Source organism: Vigna unguiculata, chromosome 7, assembly GCF_037176805.1.
Source record: "Vigna unguiculata cultivar grain cowpea cultivar isolate G323 ecotype 2 chromosome 7, ASM3717680v1, whole genome shotgun sequence".
In the NCBI taxonomy this organism is placed as follows: Eukaryota; Viridiplantae; Streptophyta; class Magnoliopsida; order Fabales; family Fabaceae; genus Vigna; species Vigna unguiculata.
In genome coordinates this window covers 35,013,289-35,027,612 of record NC_140798.1, presented here as the reverse complement: position 1 = coordinate 35,027,612, position 14,324 = coordinate 35,013,289, and the positions used below count along the sequence as shown (strand labels likewise).

At 31.1% G+C, this 14,324-nt stretch overlaps 2 protein-coding genes across 5 annotated transcripts; one reads left to right on the top strand and one right to left on the bottom strand.

Annotated features, from left to right (window-relative positions):
* Positions 1–665: 665 nt before the first annotated feature.
* LOC114192427 (uncharacterized) lies at positions 666–2,468 on the top strand. Its single transcript, XM_028082145.2, has 3 exons — positions 666–762; positions 1,415–1,503; positions 1,965–2,468. The coding sequence occupies exons 1-3, from the start codon at positions 666–668 to the stop codon at positions 2,190–2,192; spliced, it is 414 nt and encodes a 137-aa protein (XP_027937946.2). The 3' UTR covers positions 2,193–2,468.
* A 779-nt stretch (positions 2,469–3,247) lies between these two features.
* LOC114190175 (uncharacterized) lies at positions 3,248–7,690 on the bottom strand. 4 transcript variants are annotated; one of them, XM_028078967.2, is made up of 14 exons: positions 7,481–7,690; positions 7,093–7,206; positions 6,951–7,010; positions 6,704–6,853; positions 6,131–6,214; positions 5,805–5,923; positions 5,597–5,698; positions 5,387–5,503; positions 5,138–5,206; positions 4,976–5,042; positions 4,837–4,890; positions 4,491–4,580; positions 4,305–4,337; positions 3,248–3,747 (listed from the first exon to the last, which is right to left on the bottom strand). In XM_028078967.2, the coding sequence occupies exons 1-14, from the start codon at positions 7,496–7,498 to the stop codon at positions 3,640–3,642; spliced, it is 1,185 nt and encodes a 394-aa protein (XP_027934768.1). In that variant the 5' UTR covers positions 7,499–7,690; the 3' UTR covers positions 3,248–3,639. The 4 variants fall into 4 exon arrangements, with proteins under 4 accessions (XP_027934768.1, XP_085531595.1, XP_027934770.1 ...); XM_085675469.1 differs by lacking the exon at positions 7,481–7,690 and adding an exon at positions 7,296–7,472; XM_028078969.2 differs by lacking the exon at positions 7,093–7,206 and having other exon boundaries at positions 6,951–7,092; positions 7,481–7,684.
* Positions 7,691–14,324: the final 6,634 nt, after the last annotated feature.

Here is a 14,324-nt window from a genome sequence, read left to right as displayed (position 1 = left end):
ATGTATGGAATTCTTTCCAATGGCAAGCAAACAGTATCGCCAATACCTTTCCATTTTTCATATTCTTGTACATTCTTACCAGAATTTAGCTGATCAAGTTAAACTATGATTTGGTACATCCGATCCGAGTAAATATCAACTGGAGGAATGTAATTGAAATCTGTAGCTCTATATTGTCCTTGTTATGCATACTATCTCTGGTGTTTGTCCTTGATAGATTTTGTTTTGCAGAAGTTGGAAGGTAGAAAGTCTTGATTATGAATGTTGGAGGCAGTGAAAGCTGAACCTTACTGATGTACTTTTTCCAATATGCCAAATCTCAACACCTATTTTGTTCCTGTAGAGAATGCTGTGGGTTTCAGGCTATAAATTTCATGGTCCCATTATAGGTGGGTGGATTTCTGGAGTTGGGTTTGCAGTTCACATGCATCAAATCGTAATCTGAAATTTATATCTTTAATGGAAGCTTTAGAAAGTCGCATTTTCTTTTGCTTGATCTATAACTAAACTTATGCAGGTGCTGCTGATCCTATTCTTATCTTTTATAGCAAAAATAATTATTGGATCGACTTTTGGCAGTTTTTTTATCCCTAAAATAATATAATTTCTACCATGTACAGTGAGTAGAGGAAGGATTTTCTTCATTATGCGGTGAAGCAAACGAAATGTGTTGGGGTTTCATTGTTGATATCAGACCGAGCGTGGGGTTGTACACGTGCGATGTACGATGTACGATGCAACTGCAGTTAAACCACCAAGCAGGTGCTGACGAAAATATATAATGGAAGTCGAGGTGAAAAGACATGCTAAGACCAAAATAATTTTTGTGACCGACAATGTTCACAGCTCAGTCAAATCAAATTGAAAAGAAAGCACGTCTAAGCCACTTCCAAAAAAAAAAAAGAGTAATGCAAGACATGATCGTTAACTGAGGTGAAAAAAATGTAAATAACAAGAATAACAGTAACACCAAAAGTAATATTTAGTCAATAACAACTCACGATCATGTAATAATTTATTTTCCAACGTAAGCCCGATGTGATGTGGTTTGTGTGCCACCAGACATCTTTTTAATGATGGAGAACGGCCTAAACTTTCAGAAATTCTAGGTATCATATGGTTGACATCTTTTCAACCAGTCAGAAATCTTAATATATTTTGGATAAAATATATAGAAATTTTAAAAACAAAATAGCTATTTTCATGTAAATTTGTATAATTGTTTTATGTGAAATGACTGTTTACATTAATGATATGTAATTGCTTATATTCATAGCACAAAAAGAAAACACTTACGCCTACATAAACCCAATTGATGGAAGTGTTTCCATAAAATAGAAAGTGTAATGAGAACAACGTTATTATTTGAAAGTATTATGCGGATAATTTCCTTTTATGTATGGACTTTTTGCAGTATTATACAGTGGTGGTGCAAGGTTTGAAGAGTTGTACAAGGGAAAATATTTTCCTACACCATTTGCGTCTGACAACCTATTTTTAAAGGTATTTTTTTAGATCATTAAAAAGTTAAGAAACAAAGAAATTGAAGAATAAAATAATGGATCTAAAAGTTTGTTATATGTTAAAATAATAATAACCTTGTACACGTCATAAAAAAGTGGTGACATCGTAAATAAAAACCAATGGGATTATCAACTCTAGAGAGAGTGGAAAGCAGAGAGGAGAGACAACAGGGGTCACACTCTGGTCTCTGATTTCAAATTAAACACTTGTTCTTGTGTTTGTGTTTCCTCTGCAGTTCATTAAACTCTTCGCTCTCCATCACCACCAACCTAGGAAGCACTTCTCAAGATGCACGCTCATGGCCTCATCATCTCTCTCATTATTTTGTCTATTTTCTTACCCAATGTGAATGTGAGTCTTCTCTCCTCATCCTCTCCCCTAAATCCAAAAGAATGTATCAAAAATTGTACCTCAATTTTCTTAATTTTCATTATAAGCAGGCAAATGGTGGTGCAGCATCCATGCAGATGATGATGATGATGAATGACAACCGAAGAAAATTAGGAAGTTTCCAGATATGCGCACTATGCACCTGCTGTGGTGGCGCCAAAGGGATCTGCTTGCCCTCTCCATGTTGCTATGCCATCAATTGCAACATTCCCAATAGACCTTTTGGCTTCTGCTCCTTCACCCCTAAAACATGCAATTGCTTTCAATGCCATCTTTAGTTCTTTCTCTTCACACTTTTTCACCTTCGAATCATGATACTAATTCGGGTATTATATTCGGGTGTGGTGTGGTGGGAGAATAGGACATTCAAGCCTTAGCTACAAACCTCCCACATTTGTAATGTTTTTTGCTTCTTCTTTTTTTTTCATGATGGTTCGTGTATCAATGCAATTAGCCTTGGTATGTGTATTATTCTCTCTTTTCTATGTGTTTTATGATGCTACTAATGTCAAGTTATTAATAAAGCAAGAATATTGCACTTCTGTGTTGCTAAATTTGTGGCTGTGCGCTTTGGTTTGAAGAGTTGCTACTAAATTCTGCATCTTGAGAAGAGTGTTTTGGAATCTTTCTGACCTCATTTCGCAACAACCCACGCACTGCTGTAAGGATAATTTAAGGATCCAACTGGAATTGTTTGTAGTTATTCTAATCAGCTTTGTTTCATCGAATTTGGATTCTCTGTGTTGTTAATGTATTATGGACACTAATTTTGATGTTTTAAAATATATTAAAAAAATTAAAGTACTCTATGCAGCATATTGTTCATGTTTAGCGGGTTTTACTCTGTGCAGCATTTACCATTCAAGTATCGTCTAACATTTTCTGCACTGTCTTGCGAACAAGTTCTCTTGAAGGTGCTAGTGCATTCTAATGAATGATTCTAAATATAATTACTTTTATATTTTTAATATAATATGTATTATCGTTTTCATTGAATACTTTTTACTTTTATTTCTTCAAGTATAACCTAAGAACACCCGTTAAGATTTGCCTTAACTATACTGATGTTGCTACCTTACTGCAGAAATCATTTTATACTGCTGAAACCTTAGAATACAGTAAACGTTCTGTAGTTTTGAGGGGGAATAAAAGCTCACTGGCCAGTGACCACTACTAATTTTTCTGTTTTTGAAATCTTAAACTGCATCTCATCTTGTTATCGTTCAGACCCAAAATCTGTGACTGTCTTGTACAATGTTCTGGGAAGGAAAATGTTGAATAAAGTGATGATCCGAGTAGAAACAAGAGGAAGATAAAAGGAACGATCATAAAATGGTATAAACTCAATCTTCATTAACTCTTTTCAAATGAACTTGACAAGTTGACAACAATTACTTTTCTCAAATCAAAAAAATTGACAAAAAAAATGACGGCAAAAATGTTTACTCAGGATAAAAACAGGGTGAAGAATCTAACTTACAAGTTTCTAACTACCCCCTTATCATTATTTTATTTCCTTCAAAGCTGATCCAATAAAAGGTGAAATTTTCTATTTAAGAAAAAAAAATATTCCAGGAGTCATGTCCATGTGATCTTGTAAGCTTTCTCTGTATGTCTTTTACTCATGATCCACACTTGCTGAAGCTACCAGTAGCACTTTTCTTCACATATAATATGTTTTTTTCTGTACAAAATTTACATAAAACTTGTTTGCCAATCCAATTCTTACTCTGATGATGGTGGAAATGGATCCACCCAACATTCATCCTCGTTAACTGCTTTTTCCCAACGTTTCCTAAAAATATCTAATTCCCGGTAAGAAAGTCTCCTCACCTGCACAATGTTAATGTTAGTGATGACAGAAAAAAAATATGTATCACTCAGATATACTAAATGTTCGGCATAAAATTTTTCTCTTGCAAGAATCTCAAACATGTAGAGCCAAATGGCAAAGCAATTAGTTCATTGGCTTCCATCAAACATCAAAGGGGACCCCCCTCCCCCCCCCCCCCCAAAAAAAAAGTTGTTTTTCTTTTCTATCAAACAAACACCACCCAAGTATTAGCACATCCAGAGGCACAAGTTTAGCAAATAATCTTCCGAGTCCAGATTCTCTATTGGATTTTTTGGTATTGTCCTCTGTTGAGCATTAACCATACACTGATGTTGGTATTAAAAATCTTTTGAACATATTTTAAAACATCAAAATTTGTCTATCAGTATATTTTGAAGGTACAATAGAAAAATAATACAACAAAACTCAGCAGAGAATCCAATTCGAATCTGATTGGTATCAGTCTATGAATCAAAATTGGATAAAAACGTGGTCTTTTAGAGGTAACATTCAGACAATGCTTGAATAGACAAACCATGATAACATGGTAACTTACATCTACTCTATGATCCTTTTCCTGAGGATTAAGCTGCAAAACACAGATAAGCTTCAGTTTCTAGGAAGATAGAATGCGAGACACACATGCAAGGTAAGAATTGAGCAAAGAAATTATAGTGATTTAGAAAATTAAAACAAGTATTTCTTCATAATTAAACTCCAATAAAAAAGCCGTTTTTCTGACCACAGTCTGATCTACTCCTCCGAGGGTGGGACGATTGTAGTGGATAATGTATTCAGAATCCACAACACCAACGTTTTTTGTTCGATCACCCTATAACCATCAGAAATAAGGTCAGATTGAACTATAGAATGCAGAAGTAAAATGTAAAAGGAACAAAGTTTAAATATGTTAGCATTATTCTCTAATTAAAATTTATGTTTCATCAAGCTAATCACCATTGATTCTAGTTTCCACTATGAAAACAAAGGCTACCCAAATAAAAAGTTCATTTTTTTATTTGAGAATAGTACCACCAATGCCATATAGAAAAAGAAAATCAAATTTAACCAAACATGGTTTAACTTGCCTGAGCACAGTAACCAAGCTGCATGTCTAGACCCCATGCATGGATCAAATCATTCTGTAAAACAAACCACAGATTGTGAAGAAATATGAAACAGTATAGAACAATGCTTATGAATTAATAGTACAGAGTGGAGCAAAACCTGAATCATATACCAAACACAACGCCATGCAGCTCTTGAGAAAACAGGAGCCATCATTTCTATCCACCTGAAGCAAATTACTTCACCTTTTATTTCTTCAACCGTGTAAATAAAGGGAAATCCACATTAAATTTGTTTTTACAACGTTAAAATCTTACTTACCCTGTACAAGGTGGAGCTGTACTGTTATTGTCACACCCTTTACCATCATTACCAGCTTTATAGGTCCTTCTGCAAACACAACGACCAAAACCATCCATAAAAAAGCATGTTCTTCATTCAAAGCACACTTATCCATTACAAGGAAAACACAACAAAGGTTCTTAACCGAAAAAAACATAAGCAAACCTTAGTTGATGCTAGAAATAGGGGAGATGAGATGAACTTTATAGAAAATGTATAGAAGTGAACCTGTGCACTGTTGACCTTCTCAAACGTGCAGTAATCTGATGATGCACTTCTGAGATTTTAGGATCCAGTGCTGGTTGTGATATCTCTAACCCTTCAAGTTTGATAATAGAAACATACCTGAAAATATTTTCAGAAATATTTGGATGAAAGTCCATGACCATCAAACTATATTATTGCAATTAACAAATGTTGAAAGGGAATTCTACATACTTATCTGGATGGAAATGTTCTACTCCCAGGTCCTCGTCCCAAAGGAAAATGTAATCATAGTCTTCAACTATGTCAGGGTGTAAGAAACGTTTTGCAAACCACCTAGTCAATGAAAACATGCCCATGATGATAAAACATCCTCAGAATAACAAATAGTATTATTCAAAATATGGATCTGGTGGAATGTGAAATCACCCTAGAAACCTACCATTTGCCTTGACCGTTTACTGACACATGAATTACACGACTATTCCACTCAAGATCGTTCCATCCATCAACAGTACCATCATAGTGGAAGAGCATCACAGTGAAATTACTTTCCAGAAACTGCAATGTAGTGTAGAAAGAGGGTCACAAACCCATAAACAAGGTTAACGGACGTAATTTTAGTTAATTTTGTTTAATTTTTAACTGGTTTATTGATCATTCAACATTGAAAATTAGTTAAAGTTAGATGACTTTTTCACTTTATCCGTCCCGGTAAACAAGAAGAGTACTTGTAATGAACAATATGAAGAAAACTCATTAAAGTACCTTTTTGACCATTTTGTTCACAAGGTCTTTCTGCTTTATCCCAACTGCCATCGCAAACAAACTGCTTGATGCATTTAGCTTAACCTTACCATACCAGAAGAAAAGAAAAAGGGTTTAGTTCCTTTATCCTTTTTCTCTCAAAACTTTTTCAGATTTTGGCATTTAGTCATTGATTAACATTTTGACCAACCAAAGTTACTAAAACTTTAGTTACCACTTTTACTCTCTGCTATTAGGTAAAATGTTGATTGATACACATAATTGGCAGTCTAATAACTTGTCACGTAACAAGACAATAGTGGATAGTATTTTTGGTAACCTGTATTCTTAACTTTTCATCTATTCAGATCAGTAGATGACAAAAATATTGCAGTTCATCCAAAATTGCAGATTGATCATAAAAACTCAAATAAAGTTTCAGAACCGAAAAGGCCAGAAAACCCAAAAGAAAAAAACCAATGAACACAGTGTTGGTGGTGATGTTATGAGTTTTCTATGGCAAAAGAGTGTAAATTAAAGAGACTGCATATTCTGCATCAATAAACTATAAGAAAGAGATATATAGAAACTCACTTCTGCAGCAGCTTCAGGAGGTTCTACAGTGTGATGATGACCTCTCTTTCTAGGCATTGGAGGATCCCAGAGAGGTCGCAAATCGAAACTGGAAGTGGAGGACACTATCCCTGCAGGTAATGCCTCACTTCCCTTAGGCCTGCACTGGTTCTACTAAACAATATAAACAAATATTAAGCACCAAAATTCAGTACCTGAAAAAATTGCACACGATCAAGAAATATAAATGCCTAGTGCGAAATCGAACCTTGCATTTATCAACTGTTGCAGATTGTTGAGCGTCCATTTTCCAGCTTGATAATCCAGGCTGCATGGAGTTTGGAAGAATGTGATGAATTCTACTTAATCAAAGGCAAAGTCGTTAAGAGACAAGGATGATTCATATATACCTGTGATGAGAACATCAAACTCGTGAAAATTACAATAGCACAAATTAAACAAACTGCTGGGAACATCGCATAAAGACATGATCTTTTACTCTTTGAATCACCACCAGACAAAGCCTGGTCCAACATACGACAAGGTTAGGTAAAAGCAACCCAAGATGTTTTTTTTTTTTTTTTTTTCATAAAATTGAAGACCTTTATGGTACCCTTTTTCACAAAATGATTATTTTTTTCATCATCGATTCCTTATGTAAGACAAATGAGGCATAACATAACCCTTATAGCCATTGGCCATGCAAAAAAAGGAAAGAATCAAAGAACATAAAAAAAAAGGGAAACATGAATCGAAGCAAAAGTACGATGATAACAGAAGGGAAAAAAGAAATGGTACTCGAGAAGGTGACTTCATATTTGGTTTTGAAAAACAGAGGAGGGTGCTGTGGTGTGATGAAAATCGAAAGCAAAGGTCATGGAAAAGTGTTGATTAGACAGAAGCAACATTCAAGATAGAGAAGGAGAATTAGTGGCGAAGATGGTGATCGTGGTCGCAATCACGAATCTGAATTCTAAGGCATAGAAAAATTAAATAAAATGGATAAGTTTCTTTCCCTTGATTTTGAGTTTAGATTAGATATAGTTAGTTTACGTAAGGAGCGGGAACGGAAAAACTCATGCCACAAACAAACAAACTGACAAATATCATTGTTAGAACATCAAATTCATCTAACTTCTTATCTTTTCTTTCTTTCTTCTTTATTAAGAAAAATTAAGGTGGTTACAAATAATGCACACTTTTTTGTCTTTTGCTTCTTGTTCAGTCCGATCCCATTCAATCTCAATAACATTCCTTCTTTTCTTTTATAATGGCAATGTACCTTGCAACTATGAGCAAGTAATACTATTAATTTAATTTAATACTATAACTTTCTTGTTATTATTTGTTAGGGTTAAATATTTTTTTTCCAAAAAGTATGTTTGGCTCTTAAAAAAAATTATATATTTTTTATTATTATGCTTGATGAAGGTCGTGTAATTACTTTTTAGCAAACTACATGTAAAAGATTTTTCATGTAAGGAAGAAGTTTTAAAAGTCAACTATAATATAAATTCCACTAAGATGTTTTATATGATTTTTCTTAAAATACAGAGACCAAATAAATACGTAACTTATACGAAATATAATTTTTGAAAGTAATTTACAGACGAAAAATATATTTAATTTTTTAAAAATAAATAAATTGATTTATGTCTAACAATGATTTAGTGAAGTTGTGTAATTTGATTAGATTATATTTTAAATAATTCTCAGTTGTGTTAGAAAGTGGACTCAACATTACAAAATAAATTTAGAAAATGAGTTTTTGCATTCGTTTATGTATATTATAATTTAGTCTTATTAGAGTTGTGGTGTAATCTAATAATAATAATATCACTATTAAGGTTATATATATATATATATATATATATATTCCTAAATTATTATAATCAATGACACTGAACTAAAATAAAACATCTGTTGAGAAGGATTTACATTAACTTCTATACATAATTCAATGACTAATTACTTTATAATTTATTTTAGAGACTAAATATAATTTTTATAATAATTTAGAAACACAAAATATATTCTACCATTATTATTATTTGTGTTTTGTATTTGTTTAGGGAAGTGATAATATTATTCTCTTGGTAGGTTGCGGCTCTGTATCATGTGCTTGTATTTGAAGCCATTGAAAAAGGTAACAGAGACAACCATGTTGGCCATATTAGTATTTTCTCTGTATTTGGTTATTGATTTTTCTTTTAGTGAAGTTATCACTATCAAACTTGCCTCATGAATCATTATCATCCAAAAAAGCCAAATTAGATTTTCCTAACTTGCTTTTATTTACTCATATATGAAAATACTTCACAGTTTAAATTATCTCCCTTTGCAATAAATTGTATATATAATCTGCTCACAAATGGACAAAGAAACCTCTTCCACTTATCCACAAATATCATATTTTTTGTTGATTTGCAAACTAAATTTCAACTATTTTTAAATTTTCAATAATTTCAAATATTTTAAAGTATTTTTGAATTATTGAAAATGCTTTAAATCATTTCATTTATTGTTTCTGCCAAACTCAATAGTCCCACATCCCTTAGGAGTTAAAGGCTAATGCAATTTAAATATTCATTCATCCTTCCACCTTTTGGATGTCTTTTAAGATAAAACTGTGACAAAATTTCATATTCAAAATGAATAATACTCCATGTTCCTGACTTTAGGATTCGAGGCCTAAGACAATTTAAGTTTACCTTCCAAAGTAGGTGCATGATGATTGACGCTAACTTTAAAATTTGAAGCATAAGACAGTTTAAGTTTACCTTCCAAAGTTGACTATTGATTCAATGATGTCACTTGGGATCATAACAATTGTAAATCTATAAAAATAATTTATATAATCATATACACAAATTTATTATTTAAATTATATATCCAAATATTTAAATTTTTAAAATTTTAGTTATATAAAAAATAAATAGTTATACTAACTATACTAGAAATTATATTAAATTAAAATCAATAACAAGATTGTTGTAAATAAAAACATTTTAATGACTTCGTCGATTCATCACACATAGTAATATATAATCTTCCCTTCTATTAATGATTAAAAAGCGATATTTTTATATGTTCTTGCTTCTTTAGAAAAAAATTCGGTTTTCATCAATTTTACTAAAACGGAATATAAAATATCTCGATTAAATTCTTATTTAGTTATTATGTGCATTAAGTATAAATTGCATTTTCATTTTCAAATAAGGTTTTTTTATTAAAGTTTGCATATTTGAGTGTGTTTTTTTTCCATAAAAGAAGATAAAAATATTTATTAATTAACTCTCAAGGCCTTTTTCATACGCATAATTATTGCATAAAGTAAATAAAACTTTACTTCTTTTTAGTAGAATAATTAAATACACCAAACAAAATAAATTATGAATACACATCTGACTAAAGTATTTTTATCATTGTCAGCTCTCAAAATATATGTTTTACTATTAGTATTAGTAATTATGTATCACATATATCGCTTTAAGATTTTCTAACTACTTGAAAGTTTTGATTCCATTACATAAGATATTGTGTAGTTTTTATATTTATTATTTCAAAAAATGAACTAATAGGTTGGACTTAACTATATCTCTTTGATTTAAGCTATAATTTTTCTCAACGTTTATGGATTTTTCATATTAATCTATAACTCAAACTTATTTGCCATCTCTCTAATTTTTATTCCTTACCTTGTTACTCCGTTGGTTTGTTTTTTTGGGAGGTTAGACATGTTGTTCCAAAAAAACCCACAAAAATAATATTAATTAATAAATTTTAAATATTAAAATAATAACACAATTTATTAACTTGTGGATAATTGTGCAAACTGCAATAATTACATATTAGGGTAATCGAACGCGTGACTTTAATTCTAATACCAATTGTTATGATTAAACGCTTATTACTAGATAAAAAATTATAGATTTTAGTCAAGACGCAACTCTTTTTACTTTTTAAGCGTCACGATTCAATTATGAACTGACTGACTTGACTTCCGTTATAGGACAATTGATGCCACTTGTTACAATCGTGTAAACATCTTATTTATCAATTTAATATAAGGACGTGGAAAAATATAGACCTAATTTGTCAAATTATATTGAAAATTTTAATAAATGTGGGGACAAAAATGAAAAAAAATAAATAAAAAGTAAAACCGAATAAGATATTAAGTATGTAGCTAAATCAAAATTTACAGACACAAAAATAGTATTTTCAAATTGTAAAAAGGTACAAAGTAATTTAAAACTACAAATTTGTCAAATCTAAACTCAAATGCTTGTTTTCATTTATGTTTATATATTATAAATTTATTTTATTTTTTAATTGATATCATACTTCCAATTCACATATAAAAAGTTAGATAGCTCTTTACGAGGTAACATAATAAGTTTAAATATCAATTAAAATAAATTATGTTCTTGTCGTTATTGTCGTCCACGTATTTACCCTTTAGTGTTTATGTGTTCTCTTTACGATTATTCGAATAAGGTTTTTGAGTTTTATCTCACGAGTCTTCGACCAAGAAACCTGCAAAATCAACACTTTAATAATATGTCACGGATAATAAATACTGTAATAACTAAATTAGATGTTATATCTTGTAAATAGATTTTTATTATAGTATATGTATGAGTGTATTTTTATTACGAATGTATTTTTAGGATTATAAAAATATAAGAGATATATACAAGATTATTTTATTTCATTTATAATATATATATATATATATATATATAAATTAAATTAAATTAAATGATTTTACATAATTAATCAAATGACATATTATGTAATATTTTTTTTAATTTAAATAATAAATACGAATTTAAACGAATATTTACTGTACAAACTTTAATATCCGAAGTCAATTCTTCAATTGATTTTAGAGTCAAAATTTATCTCAAACTCAGATCAAAATTCTTGTATCATATTCTTATAGCAAAATTTGTATGTAACCAAATTCTGCAAATTAACTTAATAAAATAATATTTACCTACTTATTATAATTTAATTATATTTTTAGTTGAGATTAATTTAAATTTAAATAGTAGAATTATGGAGATAATAATTGCGTGACATAAAATAATGGCTGCGGGAGACTTCTCTATGGTCAACTTGAGTGGTTCAGAAGTCTACTTCAACATTCACTTTACTTCTCAATTTATCTCTGAATGAAGTAAACGTTTATGTGCGAGAATTTAGATGCATCCACGAGATAAAGTTAAAAGCCCTTTCTTTCTTATCATCTTTTATTTTTGTATCATTTAGTTTTCTATTTATTTAATTATATCTAGCAACAATTATATATGGTCGTCATCCGTGTGATAGTTTATTTTTTCTTTCCTTTTTTTTTTTAAATTTTAATGTATTTAATGCGTTTGTTTTACTTATTATAACAAGACATCATATACATAAAATATATCTACTCACATTTTCAATATCTCGAAAAATATTCGTTAATTAATGGGACAACTTTATGAATTATTTTAATATATATATATATATATATATATATATATATATATATATATATATATATATATATTCCATAATAATTCAACCTTACCACTTTTTAATTTTTTTTTGTTAATTTAAGTATAAAAGATGTGACGTAGCTTTTAATAGATAATTTTAATAAATAAAGTATCTATATTTTATATCCTATTATTTGAGTTATTTGGTTCATTTGAGTTGGTTTGATTAGTATAACTAAACATTTTTATTGAATGGAAATTGTGTTGTGAATGATATAGTAAGACAGTGAGAGGGTGGGTTATGTTGGGATAAAATACCCTGTAATGTAATGTGAGACTTTTGATTATGTGAAATTGTGAATTTTTGAGTATCAGAATGGTTTAGGGAGATTTTTTCAGTTAAATAATTATTTGCAACATGTTGGATTGATGAGTTGTTTGTGATCTTAACTGTTGAAGTGTTATTTATTTGTGCTGTGTTAGAAACAATGATAAAAATAAATTTTATATAAAATTACAAATGATTAATTTGTACGTTTTTTTTGTGTGTGTTTAAATTTATGTACAATTATATGTATACCTTGTGAAGATCAGGAAAAAAATGAATATTTTATAAATGTAAGATTTCCTCTAAAAGTTTAGTGTGCTATGATTGTCACATCAGTTATTTCTGAGAGGAAATGCTACTATAGGATTATAGGATGAGGTCGAGTGTATTGGAGGGGACTTTTGATTTGGGAATATTTACATAAAGATGATAACTGACGGTATGATATGAAAGATGATCATACTTAAGGAACCATGCATAGTGGAAGGAACACCAGAATCAGGAAAGTTTAAAGAGTTGAAATAGAAACATAAAGGAAGCTAATGTTTTTGCACTTTTTAAAAATATTTGGTTGATATTGGTTATGTTTCGTGTTCCTGATGCATGAATATTGTTTGTGATAGTGTGAAAATATATTGCTTGTGGTTCTGGTTTGATTTTTGGGTTGCACATGCGTGAGTAGGAAAGAATTTTGTTGTTTTCGCCCAAACGAGCAACCCTCGCCTGAGCTAAAATAGCAGAAAGCTCGTCCAAGTTCTGCTCGAGTTGTCACTCAGGCGACGAACTCCAGTTTTGAGCGAGAATAATCTCGCCCAGGTGAGGACGTCTTGCCTAAGCGAGAACTCCCATAACCTTCCAATGCTCCCTGTTTGCAATCTCGCCCAGGCGAGGGGTTGAGCGAGGGACTCTTATCGCTTGAGCGAGAGCTCTTTAACTTAAGCGAGATTGACAACAGAGTTATTTAAATGCGTTTGTTTCCATGATTGTTTGGTTTACCCTTCTTAAAGTCTGAGGTATATGATGTTGTGTATGTTTAAGTACGATGGAATGATACTGTTATATGTTGTGCTTGACATGAAATGAAGCGTGAATTGGTTGGTTGTGCATTTGCATGAGATTGTGATGCGTTGAGATAACATGAGGTTTTGGTGTGGAAACATGGACATGGTATGAGTAGACATAATTCCATGAAACTCTTGGCGAGATTTCATGGTGGTGTTGTAGTGTATATAATTAGATAAGGATTCAAGCAAGGTTGCATCCTGAAACTCTAAAAAATCAGTTAGTCTCACATTGAGCGGACTGATTCAAGTAGTGAGAGTAACAGGAGGTCCTAGTCTTTGGTAGGATAATGACCCATGGACTAACCTTGTGCGTGGTAAGGTGAAACCCATTGGCAATGGCTCTGTAGAGCAATAGAGGTCACCACAAGTGCAAACATCCAGTAAAACCGATCTCTTTATATTTATACGGATAAATGAGTCAGAGGATCTTGCATTGTTTGACATCACATGCCTTATGTACTTATTGAAATGCTTGTTTATAATCTATTTAAGATTAAATGTTTGTTTATATATACATATGTTTGATGGAAATATCTTTTTATCTCTAGCTTACCATTTCTCTCTGTGTTTGTATTCTCTGTTTGGCTTTTCCTTATTGCGATGATCACCAAATACTTGGTGTGAGCAGATATGGAAGCTCCTGGTGGTCATTCAAGTGATGGAAATGCAACTGTGTAAGCTAGGTTCTATTTTTGTGCTTGTTTGGAGCACAATTTGTGTGCTATTATTTTGTAATTCATTGCAAAGTTGAGCAATATGTTGTCGAA